Source organism: Squalius cephalus, assembly GCF_949319135.1.
Source record: "Squalius cephalus genome assembly, chromosome: 5".
Taxonomy (NCBI): domain Eukaryota; kingdom Metazoa; phylum Chordata; class Actinopteri; order Cypriniformes; family Leuciscidae; genus Squalius; species Squalius cephalus.
In genome coordinates, this window is record NC_137126.1 from 23,637,587 (window position 1) to 23,655,926 (window position 18,340).

The 18,340-nt window shown below is 37.2% G+C and overlaps 1 protein-coding gene across 5 annotated transcripts; it reads right to left on the reverse strand.

The window, feature by feature from the left end:
- Positions 1-10,887: 10,887 nt before the first annotated feature.
- Positions 10,888-15,697, reverse strand: dmrt2a (doublesex and mab-3 related transcription factor 2a). 5 transcript variants are annotated; one of them, XM_079870382.1, is made up of 5 exons: positions 13,857-14,033; positions 13,199-13,561; positions 12,925-13,027; positions 12,706-12,770; positions 11,046-12,443 (listed from the first exon to the last, which is right to left on the reverse strand). In XM_079870382.1, the coding sequence occupies exons 2-5, from the start codon at positions 13,293-13,295 to the stop codon at positions 11,365-11,367; spliced, it is 1,344 nt and encodes a 447-aa protein (XP_079726508.1). In that variant the 5' UTR covers positions 13,296-13,561; positions 13,857-14,033; the 3' UTR covers positions 11,046-11,364. The 5 variants fall into 5 exon arrangements, with proteins under 5 accessions (XP_079726504.1, XP_079726505.1, XP_079726507.1 ...); XM_079870378.1 differs by lacking the exon at positions 12,706-12,770 and having other exon boundaries at positions 10,888-12,443; positions 13,857-14,198; XM_079870379.1 differs by lacking the exons at positions 12,706-12,770; positions 13,857-14,033 and adding an exon at positions 15,631-15,697 and having other exon boundaries at positions 10,975-12,443.
- Between the last annotated feature and the right edge of the window lie 2,643 nt (positions 15,698-18,340).

An 18,340-nucleotide genomic window follows, 5' to 3' on the forward strand; every position in this document is an offset into this window, starting at 1 on the left:
CCATTTCTGTATCCTCACTGTAGCAGCTAGATTTGTACTGTTGTTGTAGTGTTGTGTTTTGGGATGTACCAATGCACTTAAGACTCATGGGGACATTGTGAGTCTTAGAGCTCATTATAGAAAATCGACAAGTCTTAAAATACGCTCACCTGCAAAACAGCTCTTGGAGAAGGGCTATCATTTGATCAAAGGCCTTCCGCTGAAATCTATGAGAAAAACCCTCATGTTTTCATAGAGGGAAAAAATTGTCTACGTTTGCGCCATTCACATAAATTCATCAATTAACCATTCAGAAACGTCCCGTTTAATTCAACATGTGGTCACTTCTTCTTGAGTCTTTCCATCATTGTCCGACTCCGGTTCGAAGATAAGGCTGAACACCGCTACTGACAGTTTCTGTCCTGTCCTGTTGTTGCCGGTATGCCGGAGCATGAAGTCTTGAAGCTCCGCTCTCTTCTTCTTATTTGCACGTTTTTTTCCCACCCCCCAAAAATGGCAATTTTAACATGCTATAAAAAAATTATCTGTGGGGTATTTTGAGCTAAAACTTTAGGCTACACACTCTGGTGACATTATAATACATCTTGTAAAAAGGGGCATAATAGGTTATCTTTAAAGGATCATTGTCAGACTATTTTCTTCAACAATAGTCTGACAGTGATCCTTTTGAATAATTGTTTTTAAATGTTCAAAAAAGTTATATTTAGCAAGTTTTTTATACTATATTCTTTCACACAGATCTAGCTTGACAAAAATATGATTATGGATGTGCATGATGTCTATTTATTTAATTTTATTCTTCAAGTAAAGCCAGCAGAGGTTAATCCGGATGGGGATAAAAAAAGTGGATGGGAGAAAACTAGAGGAAAAATGATAAAACATATCTCTAAATATCTCCTTTTGTGTTTCCCATTTTTGGGAATGTGAAAATTTCCCATTATTAATTATTAATTTCCCATTTTAAAGTTTAATGCGACATAAATGATTTGTTTTGTTTTGCTGTATATACAATACATCTTCCATGGTTTTACAGAAAAAGTAGGTGTTTATTTATGAAGAGCATTATTGAAAGGAGAAACACGCATGTAGAGAAGTACCTTTTTCCACACAATGAGTAACCGCGTGAAGCTGGCACTTGGCCAATGCTGTCTTTTATTCACCTCCATGCTCTCATCAAACAGTGATCCACCCCATTTCCTTCAAGAATCAACTGCACTTAAACCCGTGAATTATTTTGCTGGATTGTTTCTATTATAAGCAGTTGGCTCCTAAATATGACAGATTGTTTTACTGCCATTGGCAAAGAGAACTCATTTGAATCCAATTAGTTTGTGTGGATTTGAAGCTTGAACACACCCTTTATTTTCCTAATCACTTCCATGACTCAAGTGACGGCAAATTGCAACAGAGCAAACAGTAGGGCTGTATTGTATATGGGTTGATACATACAATTTCCTAAGATTAAGTAATTGTAAAGAACAGTAATTATAATGACAAACATGAATGTGCTGTTTAAGCATATAACCTGTGGGTGTGGGACTAATAATGATGGTTTTGGGGTCATATTTGGTGCAGCGGATATAAATCTTTCATTCTGTTACTGTAATGTGTGCAGGAAGTCTTGCATTTGGCTGCCGCTAGCAGCTGAGCCGCACATGTCGCCCCCCTGCCTTTCAAAGGGCCTCTAAATGGATTTCGTCGGAGAAAAATACTTTACAATATACTTAAATGCATAATTATCATATTATCGTCTTTGAACTAAAGACCAAGGGCAAATTTGTACAGTCTGTAATGGCAATGTCTTAACATCCAGTATGATCTTTCAGTTGTTCAGTAAGGAGCACTGCGCGCAGATCATTTTTACAGGGGTGATATAATTTTTTTCCCTCTAAGAAAACATGAGGGTTTTTCTCATAGATTTCAGCAGAAGGCCTTTGATCAAATGATAGCCCTGCTCCAAGAGCTGTTTTGCAGGTGAGCGTATTTTAAGACTCGTCAATTTTCCATAATGAGCTCTAAGACATAAATCATTTGCTACCACACATTCAAACCAACCTTAAAGTGACAGCACCAAGAAATGTAGACGTCCCTATGTGATTGATCATATTTTGTATCAGGCTCTGGTAACCATTTGTCCCTTAATTTCCTTGTGTGGAAATATATATATATATACACACACACACACATATACATTAACAAAAACATGTTTATTGTTGCTGTTTTTTCACACAGATCAGCTTGACAAAAATATGATTATGATGTGGATGTGCATGACGTGTTGCATTTCTGAGGTTATAATACTTCCACGGTGAGGACAGCGAGAGGACAGCTTTTATCTCAGTCCTACACATCAAAGTAAAGGTATGTAGCTTTGTTTCAAGAGCCAGGTTTCAGGAGATATATCTGATGACTTCAGTGTCCAAACTGACACGAGGGGCATCACCCCTTACTCTCTCAGGTTCCCACTCAAGTCTTTCATGTGTCTGTGTAAAAGACAACACATCTTGTGAAATTTAAAGGTGGAGTCAAGTGTGTTTTTATATTGTTGTGTGCTCCAGAAATGAATACCTGCAACTTTGGAGATCTTGTCCATTGGCACGGAAATGTTTAAATGTATTATTAAAGGTATTGAGAAGCCCAGTAACCTCAGTAACGTCCAGTCTTGTCCATTGGCAGATGATGGAGTGGGATGCAAAGGTTGGCAGAGGATCACCCTGGAGGAAATGCCACCTGGATAGAGGGGGAAACATGAGATGTTCACAGCTCTTCCTCAATGTCAGATATGGTATGGATCGGTTTAGTAACAGGCTCATCTGTGTAGTCTTTCCACTGTAGGGCAGGTCTGAGTCCTAAATCTAAATCTGTGTATCTGTGATGTGACAGGACATCACACCTAAGTTCTCTGTCATGCAGAGGCCTTCAGTAAGAGAATTAGACACAGCACACAAATCAGGATATTTACTGTTGCTATGTATACTTAAAAGAAACAGGTGGACCCAAAGGAATTTCATTTGATGGTCTTAGAGCATTTTTTGAGACGATGCAGGATGCGATATAACAGTATTTGCTCTACTTATCTTGTACTAGCCTTAGAGGAGTCGCAAGAGTATAATATGCAATCTATTTTAATCATGCACTATATCCCAAGTATTTGAAAGCCACATAGCTCATACAATTGCTTTGTTTGACTACTTTTAATCATGATTTATTATCATTATTATCCTTTGATTTAATTCATTTTAACTGTACCTTTATATACCTGTTTTGTTTTATGTTGTTATGCAGTTGATGCTCAAAATATTATTATGATACATTATACTGGGTTTGTGTAAGTTTAATATACATAAAATATATTCAATACTATTTAAAAGTTTGGGGTCAGTAAGATTTAATACAATTTTAATAAATTAATACTTTTATTCAGCAAGTAAAATATAAAAATGATCAAAAATGACAGTGAAGACTTTAGGGGAGCGCAGGGCACAACCTAACGCGGGATTAGATAACACAGACCTTTTATATAGTTAGTCAGGGTCAAGCAGGTTGTGTTTCCGCTCTTTTTCTCTCACTGGCAGAAGACGGCTGATTTGTGGAAAGTTTTGATAAGATTTCGTGAAGATACTGGATAAAGAGTGTTTTGACACCATGCAAGTAAATTTTTTCATCATACGTTTTTTTGGGTTTCTGAGTTGGGTGTGTATGTCATTAAATCTAACTTTATATTACCTTAATCTCTGTCTTGTTGGCTAAAACATAGCACCATTTTGAAACATATCAGCAACTCCTAGCAACTGTTAGCTAGGCTTAAAATATTTTTTACACAGCGGGGTTAGTTGTAGCACAGTGTTACAACTAAGCCACCAAGTGTACAACGATAATGAAATGAAAACAGGGAGCCACACAGCTTTTCAGGTTTGAGTATTTATTTATAGATTTATTTTGCCACATTTAGCTTTGTTGGACTTTCACAAACAGTGTTGGAATTTAAATGTCAAAGTATGATTTTCTTCACATTTGTTTACTATGCATTGATCACTTATATAGCCTGTTTTCATACAATAAACCCTTTAAAATGTGATTTTGAGCTCGTTTTTATTTGTTTTACATCCATAATAGAAGGATGATTGGATAAGGGATGTATGTATGGATATCTATCTATACAGATGTACAAATAATATCAAACTATACAGACATTACTGAATTATGTGTGTTACACACAAGTGTTACAACTAATCCTTATGTCTGTTACAATTAACCCCACATATTTGTTAAGCTGTAACATTTGCACTTCTGTCACTTTCAGTGCAACTGTACGAAAATGGTAGGTCCTCGAAAAAACTTTAAAGTCCCCATGAAATCAAAACTGACCCTATTTACTTTGTTAGCGCATATTACTAGTCTTGTGGTGAACAATTAATCCGTGCAAGTAAATATAATTTTTTTTTTTTAAATTACCATGGTAATCTTTAATCAAAATCTGAAAAGTTACTTCCGGTCTGGAATGGTGTCTTTTTCTGATGACGTAGGTTTGACGGCTTGGTTTGAAAACGCTTAACCACTCCCCTCAAACTGTTAGTCTGCTATGAGCGAGAGATGGAGAGGAGGAGCGCTAAGTAAAACCCTGCCCTCTGTTCAATATTCCGTTTCACTTGGAAATACGTCATAACACTGGAGAAAAGTTGTTTGCAACTTCCGGTTCACGGGGACTTTAAGTGTTCATTTGTAGCAGAGATGTGTATGTTGCTTGTGTAAAAAAAAAAAAAAAAGTAATAAAAAAAATATTTTTTAATTAATACATTTTAATTAAATGATAGATGCCAAAAATGTGCTAGGTTGTGCCCCGCTATATGTTATTAAAAAAATACATATCGTACATATCGAATAAATGCAGTTCCTTTGAACTTTCTAAATGAATCAAACAATCCTGAAAAAAGTATCACCATTTCCACAAAATATTAAGCAGCACAACTGTAATAATAACTGGTAATAATAATTAATGTTTCTTGAGCATCAAATCAGCATATCAGAATGATTTCTGAAGGATCATGTGACACTGAAGACTGGAGTAATGATGCTGAAAATTCAGCTTTACCATCACAGGAATATATTAAAATAGTTATTTTAAATTGTTATAATATTTGACAATATTGGTTGTATTTTAATAATTGTAGAGATTCTTTCAAAAACATTAAAAATCTTATACCCACCCCAAACTTTTGAATGGTAGTGTAGTTCAAGCTGATTATTTTAGTTTATAGAACATAATTTAATAAGGCAATGAATTGAATCGTTTCAAAATGACTTTAACTCTCATGAGCAGTGGAGATATTCCCTGTTTCCCTTTCATATATAATAGAAGCCCAAACCACATTAGTGATAATGAGTTATTCAAATCCAGTCAAATCAGCTATTGTAGTGGTCAGCCCATGCTGATTGTGGCCAAAAACTGAAAAAGTGGTCTAGTGGTCAGTCTGCGCCTGTTGTGTTAAATCAAATAGCCTGCCGATGTTTGGATCGTCTCAAGATCCCCTGCATGGCTGGTATTTGGACATCATGTCCCTTATGTTCAGAGCGAATTAAATTATGAACCAGTTTTATTGCACAACATTGTGCAGGAAACAATCTGTGTTTACATGGCAACACAGAGATTAGCACACACGTTGTTGGCTAAATAGAGTCTAAGTGTCAGAGTAGCAACGACTCAGTCTTTACCCTCCAGCAAGGTTAAGTTTGCGGTGTGTGTGTTCAAACAAGTTTCTTTGTCAAGCTTTGCATGAGGAACCTACTTTTAATGACTTTCGAAATGTAATCATGACTCCTTTGAATAGTGCGTCACACAAAAGGAGTCATTCACTGAGTTTCTTGTAAAAAGTTCTTCGGTCAGTCCTCCACGGATGTCCTGCCACTATGGCAAGAACTAGCTACACATCTTGCCAGGCTAGCATGCTACACACACTGACGCTGCTGTGTAAATGTGCTAGCGGGGCCAGCATTGCCTATCAAGTTTAACAGCCTCCTATTGTTTGAAGAGAAAGTGAGAGTGATGTTAGAAGATTGCAGAAAAGAGACTATATGAACCTTGCGATCCAAAATAAAATGAAATAAAAGATAAATAAAATGAAATGAAATAATGAAATGAAATAATGATTGTTTGTTAAAGATAATGTTTGTTTCACACAGATGAGCCTTAAAAATATGATTATGATGTGGATATGCATGATTTGTTGCATTTCTTGGGTTGTTCTATTGTAAAAATAATAATAATTGAATTAGTAAAATATATAATTAATTATGTTTTCTATTGTTTTTCACAGATCAGATTTACAAAATGTATGATGTGTATGAGGTGTTTTATTTAAGATGATATGACCTAAGAAGAAATAAAAAATAAAATAAAGTTTTCTATTGTTTGTTTCACACAGAGCTTAACAAGATGATTATGATGTGGATGTGCATGATTTGTTGCATTTCTCAGGTTATTACATTGTAAAACTTCAATTAAATTAGAACAAATATATTATTAATTATATGTTTTCTATTGTTTTTCACACAGATCAGCTTTACAAAATATATGGTGCTTTATTTAAGATGGTATGACCTAAAAAAAAAAAAATATATATATATATATATATATAAAATAATGAAATAAAATAGAATTCTAATAAAGAAAAAAAAAACAATCATGTCTGCAGGCCCCCCCCCCCCCCCATTTCACCGCCTGTTGCTACTGAACAATAACCACCCCAAAATAAACCCAAACACAATCCCTTGTGTACATTCCTCCCTCAGAGCCTCTTCACGCTCTCATCAGGGGCTCCCGTGTTTGCTTCTCACCCACTCTTAACCTGACATGTAATCTCTTCCCCTTCGCCTGATCTTTCAGCAAGACTTTGTTCGGCCTGCTTGCACGAGGGAAGTGAGCCCTCTCTCCCAGCAGGCATTACCCCAAGAATGCACAGAGAGGAGGAATCAGAGAGCCACGGCCAGGCCAGATGTCAAGTAGCCTCAGGGGCCGGACTCTTAACCCCAAGCTGAGGGTTTGTGGACAGCGATGGGAAGCCAACAGCGCGCTCTCTGGGAAAACAGAGCTGTGTTTTGTCATTGGACTCCAATAATGGGTGACAACTTCTTTAGCAAAACTACTGTGGCCCCCTGGGAGCTGAGCCCCCTACTAGCTTGTTAATGACTTTATAATGTTTCTTCATGGTTGACAGTGTGTTTGAGATTGATAAATGACGTCCAAAATGTTCCATTTAAAAATGATATTAATATGTTGAAAATATTATTACAATATAAAAGAACTGGTTTCTGTTTTAATATGTAGTTTTATATTATTTGTCATTTATTCCTGTGATATCAAAGCTGAATTTCTCCAGTCTTCGGTGTCACATGATCCTTCAGAAATCATTCTAATATGCTGATTTGCTGCTCAAGAAACATTATTATGTTATAACATTATTATGTAACATTATATAATTGTTATGTTGAGAACAGTTGCTTAATATTTTTGAAAGAGACATTTTTTCAGGGTTCTTTGTCAAATAGAAAGCATTTATTTGCGGTAGACAACATTGTAAAAGTCCTTGCTGTCACTTTTGATCAACTTAATGCATCCTTGCTGAATAAAAGTATGAATTTCTTTCAAAACAATGTTACTGACCCCAAACTTCTGAACAGTGCTGTATCTTTCTCAATGTCTATGGTGGTTACAGCCAACCAATTAGATGCAACGAATCAGCAAAACAATCATTTATTGGCCAAAAAAGCACATTAGAACAGGTCAAAGTTTATTTTCGATTAGCAATGTCGTCCTCTCTGGATTTAGCATGCCATCATCCCATGGCTCTCTTGCTAGGGCACCGTAAATGAGCCAAAGCAAAGATCTTCGAAAATGACTTTTGCAGTAAAATCTGACGTCTCTCTCCAAGGATTTCCATACAATTTCCATGTTCTTTTCAGAATCGCAAATTAAGACCATGCATTGCTGGACACAGAAGATAGTTTGCTGCTCTTATACACACAAAACACTCAGGTTAAACTCACACAAAATGCCCCTCAACAATAACAGTCGAACAAGCTATAGAAAAACATGTGATGGGCAAACGTGCCAAGGCCAACCAGGACGAATCAAGACGAAATGTTGTTACAGGCAGCGTTTTACAAACATTTGGATTTACAAGCATTTGCATTGACCTTGAGGCGATTTGCTTATCTACTTGAATGTCTTGGAAATGTTGCGAACAAACTACAACCAAAAAAACGAGAGCTTAAACGCAGGAGCACATGCGAGGAGGTCAGGGCTGTACTATTGTTTGGATCCACTTTGAATAAATACCACATGCACAACAAGGCTTCGATATGAACTGATCTGAAAAGTGACATTCATTTATACTTCGTTTCTCAATTCACACGCTCCCCCTGACTTGTCACTTTGGCTGATTACTTTATGAACCCGCCATGAAAGGGAGGAGGTGACATTTCCAGCATTGCTTGTTTAGGGAAAACCTCTTGATATACTCAGCTGTTATTTATTGGAGAATACAGTCAATGTTGTAAAAGACAGACTGTTTGTGCATGTGTTGAAACACTGACAGAGAGGGGTAAGTGAAAGGAAGGAGAAAAGAAAAACATCCCACAGGTGTTAATGATATAAACCTGCCTGACAAGGTTCCGCCATGGAAACACAGTGGATGATGGTAGTTTGTGTGTGAGTGTGTGAGCAGACACAACTTCAACTACCCGCACTGACTTCATCAGCTGTCAGCTTAGCAAACACGGTAATTAAGAGCCGCAAATTTGACAAAAAGCTTCAGCGTTACACATTTCTTATTATATTACATGTTGCCTTGCAGGAATTCCGCACACAGAAGCTGCTGGTAGTGAGATGAGGGTAACAAATTAGGACCCTGCCCCTTTCGTTCATGCATTGGTGAAAGCCAATGCAAAATTTACAGCACACCATTTATTTCGCATGTCAAAATAACCCCGTGGCCTTGTGACTTCCCCGCGTAATGCTCTTTGGCTTGATGTGTGTTGGCGTCTTGCAGCGAGGCCTCGGCCAGAGCAACTGAGGCGACAAAGTCAACAGATTGAGAGATGGGTTTGTTCTGCACCTGGGGAGGAACGAGTGAAAAAGAAGGTGCGAGTGGCCAGGCCAGTTTGAGTTGTCCTCACTTACTCTGGCCAGACAAATGTTTTGGGTGTAAACTGTGCTGCAATGCAAATGAACAGAAGTGCATTATCATTGCTTTACTGACGCTGCACAAAACATTTTTTAATCCGTTTTTTTTTTTTTTTTTTTGTCTTGTTTTCCATTAAAAATATCTAGACATTCTTAAAACAAGATTAAAAAATGTCGTATATCTTGAATTGAAGAGCACATTACATTAACAAATCGTTTTTTGGTTTAGTTTTGAGCATAAATCTAACTAGTGAGGTTTATGCTTAAAAGATAAAAGTAAAAGTTTATAAGACTGCTATTTTTAAATATCTTTAAATACTGATTAAAAATGTGATCTTTTTTTTTTTTTTTCAGTGAGTGATGTTTTTCTGAGTTTAGTTATTACTTCAAAATCTGATTTTATTATCTCATTCTCACTGATCAGATCTCTTTATACTGAAAGACAAAACTGCTTGTTTCACAGAAACTGCAGTGCATTATCATACTTGCTCCCAAACTCTGCTTGCGGAAATATAAATGTGGAACAACTGATCTGCTTTCCTCGTGTGTGTTAGCAACGTTTTTTTTTAAACAGACAGGTTAACAGACTGACATAAGGGTATAGTAAAAGGAACTGAACAAACATGCTGGCAATGCTAGTGATGGCACTTTGCTAATGTGCTAAATCTGACACTATGGGAACAGGGCTCATCAGCAGATCCACTGTCCTACTGTTACAATCGACCCTCACTGGCTTCAGTTTATTTGAACTCAAAAGCTTATGTTGCATAGTTACTGACCCATTTTCCACATTGCAAGGGTATTTACAGTAAATAAGCGAAGAGATAACACGTAAAATGAGCACAGAACAACCTTCTAGTGATTCCGACAATGTGATCGTTTCTTGAAATTTGTTTCTTGATTTCCTTACCAGGATCTGTTCTTCCTAAGAAAGCAGAATTTGACTAACAGAACAGCTGTAGTCAATATATAATTTCATGCTATTCTCAGTGGTTTAGGAGCTATCGTGCAGAGACTATTCCCTGCTCCATCTGAAGCCTGAAATGATTCCATCTGAACCAATGAACTGTGCAATGAGCATTTAAACTATGTCTCAGTCTTATATTGTTAACATTTATTAGGTCCATTTACAATCATTTCATATGTAGTTTGGAAATTTCTAATTAATTAAAGCTTACTTCACATGATAGAATGGAAGCAGATTCAAGCCTTAATGTAGTAAAGTATAATTTTAGCTTTAGCTGTCACTTTATTTTTCTTATTCTCTATCATCTTCAGAATACATTTGCTGCATTTACATATGGCCCAGCATAATCTGACGTCAGCTAAAGCTAAACGTTTTAAAAAAAAAAGAGTGAATTGTAAAAGGTATTTCACAATTTATGGACTTCTCGTGTTTCCTTCAACGACATCTGTGATACATGTAGACAATTAATGTCTTGAGCAGGTGCTCCGCATTTGCACATAAAGTGGAATCCTTTTAGATAAACACACACAGTTACTCTATAAACTTGATGGCCAATGTAAATTGTTGCCTCTAACAATGCACACAAAAAGCTCATTGTCATCTGTCTAGAATCAAACTGAGTTAGAATCACATGTATAGTTGCAGTATTTGCACATATTTACATTGACTCTGCTTTTGCTCTAAGCCACAATCCATGAACTAATTAATAACAAATGAACGTCTCAAGCAGCAATTGTTTGCCAAAGTTTATCAGTCATTATATATATATAAATTATTATTTTTTTACTTTGTTTTTGTCTTGTTTTTTTCTTCTTCTTGTTTTATTGCCTTGCTTAAATAGATTAATATAAACAATAACTTTTCTGTCAGAATAATATCACTAGACAAAGTATGGTTGGAACATGATACATCTTAAAATACTTAAAATGTTCATTTTATTGACACTTTTAAAGTAGAAAAATTTACATTTAAATAATCGACACATTATGACGTATTATAATGCACAACATGCATGTCTGAAATGGTATGTACAGTTTTATACAGATGTGTGGGGAAAAAAACAAAACAGCATTGCTGCTTAGATTAATGCTAGTGTCATTTTTCTGACATTTCTTTTTCTATGAAATGTCCAAATGTGTCTGTGTGAATAAATATACAATCAGTAGAAAGCAAACAAGTACTTTTAAAATTATTATCATTATTTTAGCAGGAAGCCTTACTGGGATGTCCGATTTAAAGAAAGCGCAGGTCTTTTTAATATGGCCTCCACTGAGAACGACAGAGACTCTCCTGCGGTGACCTTGGTGCTCCACGGCTTTGCTGCAAAGTCCTTTCCCGCTCTTTCTGAGCTTTTGAGTCCCACTGTGTCTTTGGCTGTACCCTCCCTGAACTTTTTCGCCGCTTCCTCCAGCAGTTCCTTACAGTACGGCCCATTCATCTCCGGATTCTTGTCGTTGAGTGTCTGCTGTATGAGGGAATGGAAGGAGTTGAGCTTCATGGACAGCGTGTGCTTGGCAGCGTCTTTGCTCATGTTGTTGATCACATGCTCATGGCTCCCTACATTTGGGAAAGCTTGTCCATACGCCCTCTTAGGAGGCGAGAAGGCTGAACGGGCACTTCCGTTCTGGCCGAGTCCTGTCTGAGCCTCTCTGGGCCCCGGCTGGAGATCACAGGGCTCTGGAGCCACTCGAGATCCCTCGAGCCTGGACGCCGCTGCCTCGTGCTCTGGCGGGTGGCTCTCGGAGGAGCACATCATCTTTGGATCCCAAACAGCTCCGGGTTTCAAGTTCTGGACTGCGGTGGCGTTCAAGAGACACTGCTGGTATAACAGGGCATCGCCGATACTGCTGCTGCCCCGCGGCCACATGACGAAGCGAGGTGAGAGCGGGTATTGGCGATAGGTGGTCGCTACGCTGACGTTGGAGGAGATGAGCTCCACGTTAGCCGTCGTCCCCCCTGTGGCTGCGTACTGCAGGGAGAGATCCAAACAGCCAGGCAGAAAGCCACAGAGATCTTTGGGAGAAGGTTCAACCGTGGATGGGGCCGAGGAGGATGAGAAGGCCGTCTTGTAGGAGTTGTACTCGGCAGCATGGACCATATTGCCGGGAAGGAAGAGTGAGGCAGAGCCGGGCTGGCTGGACTCGAGAAGCTCCCGTTCTTTGTACTCTCGCTCCAGCATGATCGTCTCCAGCTCCTTGTCGGCAAAGGCCCGTCTCTTCCTCATGCGGTCGCTCAGAGGAGGGGGCAAAGCGGGACCGGCTCCTAGATATGGGTCGTTTTGCACTGGACGATATCCTGTGAATGAAAAGGATACATTTGGTTCAATTTTTATAGAACAACAGACCAGATTTCTTTTTCTGTTGATTTACTGTGAAGAATATCTTTATTTGTTTTTAAACAAAAAAACGTGACTTTTGTTCAATCAAATTTTTTGTAGAAATTTTAAATTTGTCATCAATAATATCATGCACATTTTTTAATTATTGTTATATATGATATATATATATAATAATAATAATATTGTAAGTTAAACATGCTGTATTTAAAAGGAGCTTACGCCATGAAAATATCCAGAGAGGAACCAAGTGAATTAATTTGAAATGGACAGAAGTCCAAGAAAGGCTGAGAGAAAGAAGAGGAGAAAAGAGGGGTATAATTAGTTTTAAAAAGAAGGGGAACAGGATGAAAAGTCAGATAGATCGATCTTGAGCTTTAAATAAGCAGCGAGGAAGAGTTCACAATTTGTGCATGCAGTTTGTTTACATTTTTTACCCACCTTCTAAAATACTTTTTGCCAGCACGGTCGATGGACGGATGTGTCTCTGATAGATACTTCGTCTTTCCACTGGTATTTGCTTCCCAGATATTCCCTTTTTGTCCTTAATTATATGATACACAGTTGTATGAGATATTGCTCTAAAAAATAACTTTTTTTTTCTGTAGCAATGCAGAAGTCTGCCTGTTGTTCACTGTTTTATTTCCTCAATTTGAAATTGATGACAATAAATGGTCGAAATGGAGGAGTGATGCATTAGTTAGCGCGCACTCACCTCTGTCGCTTGCTGTCTCCGCAGGGCCACTTGAGCAGCCATTACGCGCTGTCTCTCCACCACCAGAAGGCAGTTTGCGCACTGGCAATCTCTCCATCGGCAGAATCTCTTGTGCCCCTTAAGACAAGACACTACGCCGTGGTTCCTGCAGCGGGCGCATTTCGGAGTGCGGCTCAGTTTGCGCTGGTCTCCAGAGCCGAGGTTTAAGCGGCTGGGCTTGTCATCTTCTTTGGTCGCCGCGTCGTCCTCGCCAGTGCCGGTGAGCACAGCCTGATCGTCGCTCTCCGTTTCCAGGCCCTCCACGTCGATCTCAAACTCCGAAAGATCCGTCATTTTCAGGACGCGTGTAAATAGATGTGCTGTCTAGAAGAAATGAGGACTAAATTGTAAATTATTTGAAGTAAGTATTATAAATATTTCTCATTCATTTAGCGTGTCAATTAATTATTGCAGTTTCTACTTGAGTTTCAAAGAGTCAAATTAGATTATCCTCATATTATCCAAAGCGCTTGAAATAAAATCACGGTAGCTTGAATTTACCTTTTTTAATTAAAGCAGCAATTAAAAGTAGGCTAAGTATTATTATTATTTTTTTACAGTATTTTTTTTTTTTTTTTTTTTATGTAGCATTCCGACTTCCTTTCTCATAGACACTTACCTTCCCAAAGCAGACCAATAAAAGATGAGTGTATATCCAACAGTCTTTATAGCACCAGGACTTGAGTTTTCTCCTCTCCCAGAGATGTTGAAGCAATAAAAGCGCTTTTCCAAAGTAAATTAGGCCACCTTCAAATATTTTTCACTGAGCAACATTTAGACTACCTGATCTGTCACTGAAATGTGCGGTGAGATACTCTCAGCCTTTCAACTCTAAGATCCGCGCAGCAAATCTGGCACAGCCAATAGGGAAGCTCCGCTCGCAGAGAGCCAATCAGGAGACGGCGTGTGACAGCACATCCCGATTGGCTCGATGTGAAACGGACCTTCCCCATTGGCTGGAATCGAATCGCTCTCTGAACGAAGTTCTTAATGGAGTGAAGTTACAAATAAAACATTTCTAGGAAACTATCAATTAATCACGGAGGGCATGGGGGTTCAGCTGTTTAACACGTCTAGTTTCAACCCCCATGTCTCGGCTTATTAATGAATTATTTATTGCCAAGACTTACAGCTATATTAGGCTACATTCAATTATTCCCCGTTAAGAAACGACAGAACATTAATAAAATAATATTTGATAAAATGAAATAAATAATAAAACGTAACACTTTGGCTGGCAGATGCTTAAAGAAAAGAATAAACACTTTAAATATTTCGTGAAGGTTACATTTATTTAAATTGCCTTAGGTTGGACAACTGAATTATGTTGTATAGGCTATAGTAAAGGCGCATTTGCAAGTTACGTTGTAATATTTCGTTAATGTGCTTGCAGTGGCTAAAGTAACCACTAATTGACAATATTCAAATTACAGTTGGTGCATGCAAAAACTGGCGATGGATTTTCATTTTTATTCAAATGCACCTAACAGCGTTGCTATACAGGTGTTTTTTTGTTTTTGTTTGTTTGCTTTCACCTATATAAATAGGTTCCCTTAAAATATGAATTATTCTTTTTAGCATGGTTAATTACATTTTTTAAATACATTTTTAATGATTATCTTAAAACTTTGAATAGACGTTTATTTAAAATCGCTCAATTAAGACATTTGTCTTTATTTATAGGCCCAATTATAAAGGTTGCAATTCCGACAGACCAATTTATAATTTTAATGATTAGAAGCGGTTGTCTGCAAATTAGTTTGTCTGTTAACAAGACACTAGATCTCTTGTTACACAAATTTAGATCTTTCTGAGTTGCTGTTGACAATGCACAACCCTTCGGGGATGCATTTAAACACTGTGTTCAACTTTTCAAGATTGAGCGTGATATGACAGTTGACACAACAAGCGATACTTAAAAAAAAAACATTGACTAAGCATGCGGGACTGATACACAAAACACAATTCTCTTTGTCCCGATCGACCTACCATGTGTGATGTTTCTCAAAACAAAGTAAAATCAACTGACACTAAAGAATGTCACAGCTACTGTTCATGGTGGCTTTATACAGGCAGCAGCATATGCGGGACGAGCACGGGAGAGTCAAGATTGTTGACAGGGTTTAAATGAACAGCTAATTTGGGATTGGGCTTTGCACACAATTTTTGGCTGCGTCATTTGGAGCCTATAAAGAAATGTCTGGTTATATTTTAAGATCTTGCATGTAACAATGGAATTAAAAATGTAGCCTAAAATAACTTGTACAATAATGATATAATGGTTCATGTTCATTTCATCACAAATGAAACGAGGATATGAGGAATAGATCAGTGTTTCCCAACCATGTTCCTGGATGCACACCAATATTCAAACTCTTTCTAATAAAACACACCTGATTCAACTCATCATCTTGTTAGACCCCAGGGCCAGAAGGAGACATCCAAAATGTGCACGGTTGGTGTGCCTCCGGGACCAGAGCTGGGAAACACTGGAATAGATATAGGCCTATATTCCGTTCAACGGGTTATATATTTTTTTTTTTTAATTTTATGCAGGCTATGAAGTTTCCTATATATGGCTATGTAAAAATATATATAAATAAATAAATAAAAAACTGACGGGAAATCGTTCGTCTTTATTTTTTTATATAGCCTAGGCCTATCCACGCTGTAAAAAAAAAAAAAAAAAAAAAAAAAAAATTATGAAAACATGTTTTGCATTGCTTTAATTCATTAAAATGTCTAGGTTAAGCAATTTTCATTTTTTTTAAATAAGTTTTAAAAGATTCAACTAATTTAAGTTTAAATGACTTAAATATCCAAATTGATTAAAAAAAAAAAAGAACAACAAAAGAATTATAGGCTATATTAGCCATTAAGGTGACAATTAAGGGTTTAGAAAATGTTCATGCCATTTAAATGAGACCCTAAGAAAATCATCTCATTGGATTTGGCAACATAATTTTATTTATAAGCAGGATGGTATTTGTATAGAGTGATTTTGGTTGGGCCTAATTGTCTGTCTGGTCGACTCGTGCCCCGTCATCTCTGTGACTCACATGTGGTGAAGATGTTTGCCGTGCAGGTGCAGCAATTGCCACTCGCCCTTCTTCCCTCTTAATTTATTAGCAAGGTTACGGCCAGCAAACCCAACTGCTACCCAGGGTGCAATTTCCCCAATGTGGAATGCTTTGATCCTTTCTGTTGCCTTCTAAACGCACATGACAATGCCAAATGGAGAAAAATCGGAGTGTGTTTGTTTAGTGATCTTTTATCTTTACGCGAGTGGTTGTTTTATTCCGCAGAAAAGACTGTTTCAGTTCTTTGTCATATTTCCCATATGTAGGCTATTATGTGCATGTTTGCAAGCTTGTGTTGCGAAATGAGGGCTTTATGTTAGTATAGCCTGCATTGTTAAGGATTCATGTAGCCTACCAACAATAGCTAGGCTACTTTCTATTACAGTAAATGCAGGTCCATGCCTTCAGGCACCTTTGAGGATATTTATTTACAATCAATGTGCGACAATTAGGCGAATCACGTCCGAGCTTCTGGTTTGGTTCAGGGTGTGTCACACATGTAACCTGATCTGAGTGAGGAGACAAGAGATCTGTGAGTTCACTGAATCCCTGTTATGTTAATTAGCATTTGAGAACGCTTGGCTTGATGGATTGGTAACACGTGCAAATAACTCATAATTTGTGTGTCCGGTTGACTTAGCTACGCGAGAGCACAGCCATGTTGACTTTGAGGCACAGATTCAAATTTCAAAATTAAAAGCTGTCGCTCGGTTAAGTCAACAGATGTGTTAAATAGAACTGCAACACCTGCACACTCGAGGCTCGAGCGACCGCATGGTGTAGCATCACATAGGCTATACGCATATAAACACCATGCGACCTAAACAAGCACAAGTCAAGGTAAATCGCCACTGCAGGTTATTCAGTTCTAAATCTAGGCTATATGAATGTAGCTTATTAGTTGCATAGACTATTATAGTGTACGTCTTCAATAGCCCTACCTCAGACGCTGAATAATGTGACATAGCCTACTATTTGTTTAGGCTAATTAACCTGTGCCAGATTGTAGATAGCGAATTATAACACAAATTTAATGACACCATGACTTCTTTTGTACACAATCACAAGGTGACAGTATTGAGTCATTATCGATGTTTGCATAGGGAATTCCTGCACTTTTACAGGAGGCGGTAAATGCAGTAAAAGTATTTCGATTATAATAGCCCTAATAGCCTAATAATAGGCTCAATTATGAATGATATAATTTGACAGATGATGGAATTATTGCTTTTTTTACATGGAGAATGACATTCACAGTGAATGACATTACATTAATTTGATCTTATGTTTTCCATAAAATCGAATTCTAATTGAACTATCTTAAAAAAAAAAATGTATTGGCATCAATGGTCCATGAAGAACCTTTTTTTAAACCACCTTTATAGTGGAAAAAGTTTCTTTAGATTAATACATTTTTCTTCAAACTAAGAAAACAATTGGTTATTTTAAGATCTGCTCACTGAAAGGATCTTCAATGGAACAAAAAAAAGTTCTTCTGTGGCACTTTTTGGAATTGTATTTAATAAGTTTAATATCTTAAACATATTAGCCTTTAATGTTTGCTAGGTGTGTAGTTACGTATTTACGAATAATAATATACTAAACAGGAATCAGGCATATTTTTGAAGTTTTTTTTTAGTTTTTTTTTTTTTAGATGAGTAGGCTAGTCACGGTATTGCTATTGTTAAAAAAGGTCCACTAGATGGCGCAGTTAGCTCATTTTTCTGCTCTTTTCGGCTTTGATAAATGCACATAACTTAAAATACCCATTTTATAATCACTCTCATCATATTGACATTAATAACGTAAACCATTAAATAATAAACGACAAATTTAATTATGAATGACTGGTTTAAAACTAAATACAGAGAACGACGACGACTGGATCATTTGTTATTATTAGTGGTATTTAATTATTGTATAGGGCCTGAATTGGTAGTGGGTTAATTGCAAAATGAGAAGGTAATATATTCCTTTAAGGTTTCTTTTTATTCTAATGATTTGCTACTTTGTCTTTTTTTCT

Excerpts from the sequence above, each read along its gene's own strand:
- dmrt2a (XM_079870378.1), bottom strand. The coding sequence starts at position 13,531 with ATGACGGATCTTTCGGAGTTTGAGATCGACGTGGAGGGCCTGGAAACG. Across the intron at positions 13,028-13,198 it reads GGAGACAGCAAGCGACAGAG|GACAAAAAGGGAATATCTGG; the intron begins GTGAGTGCGCGC and ends CATATAATTAAG. Across the intron at positions 12,444-12,924 it reads GGCAAAAAGTATTTTAGAAG|GATATCGTCCAGTGCAAAAC; the intron begins GTGGGTAAAAAA and ends TTTCATTCACAG.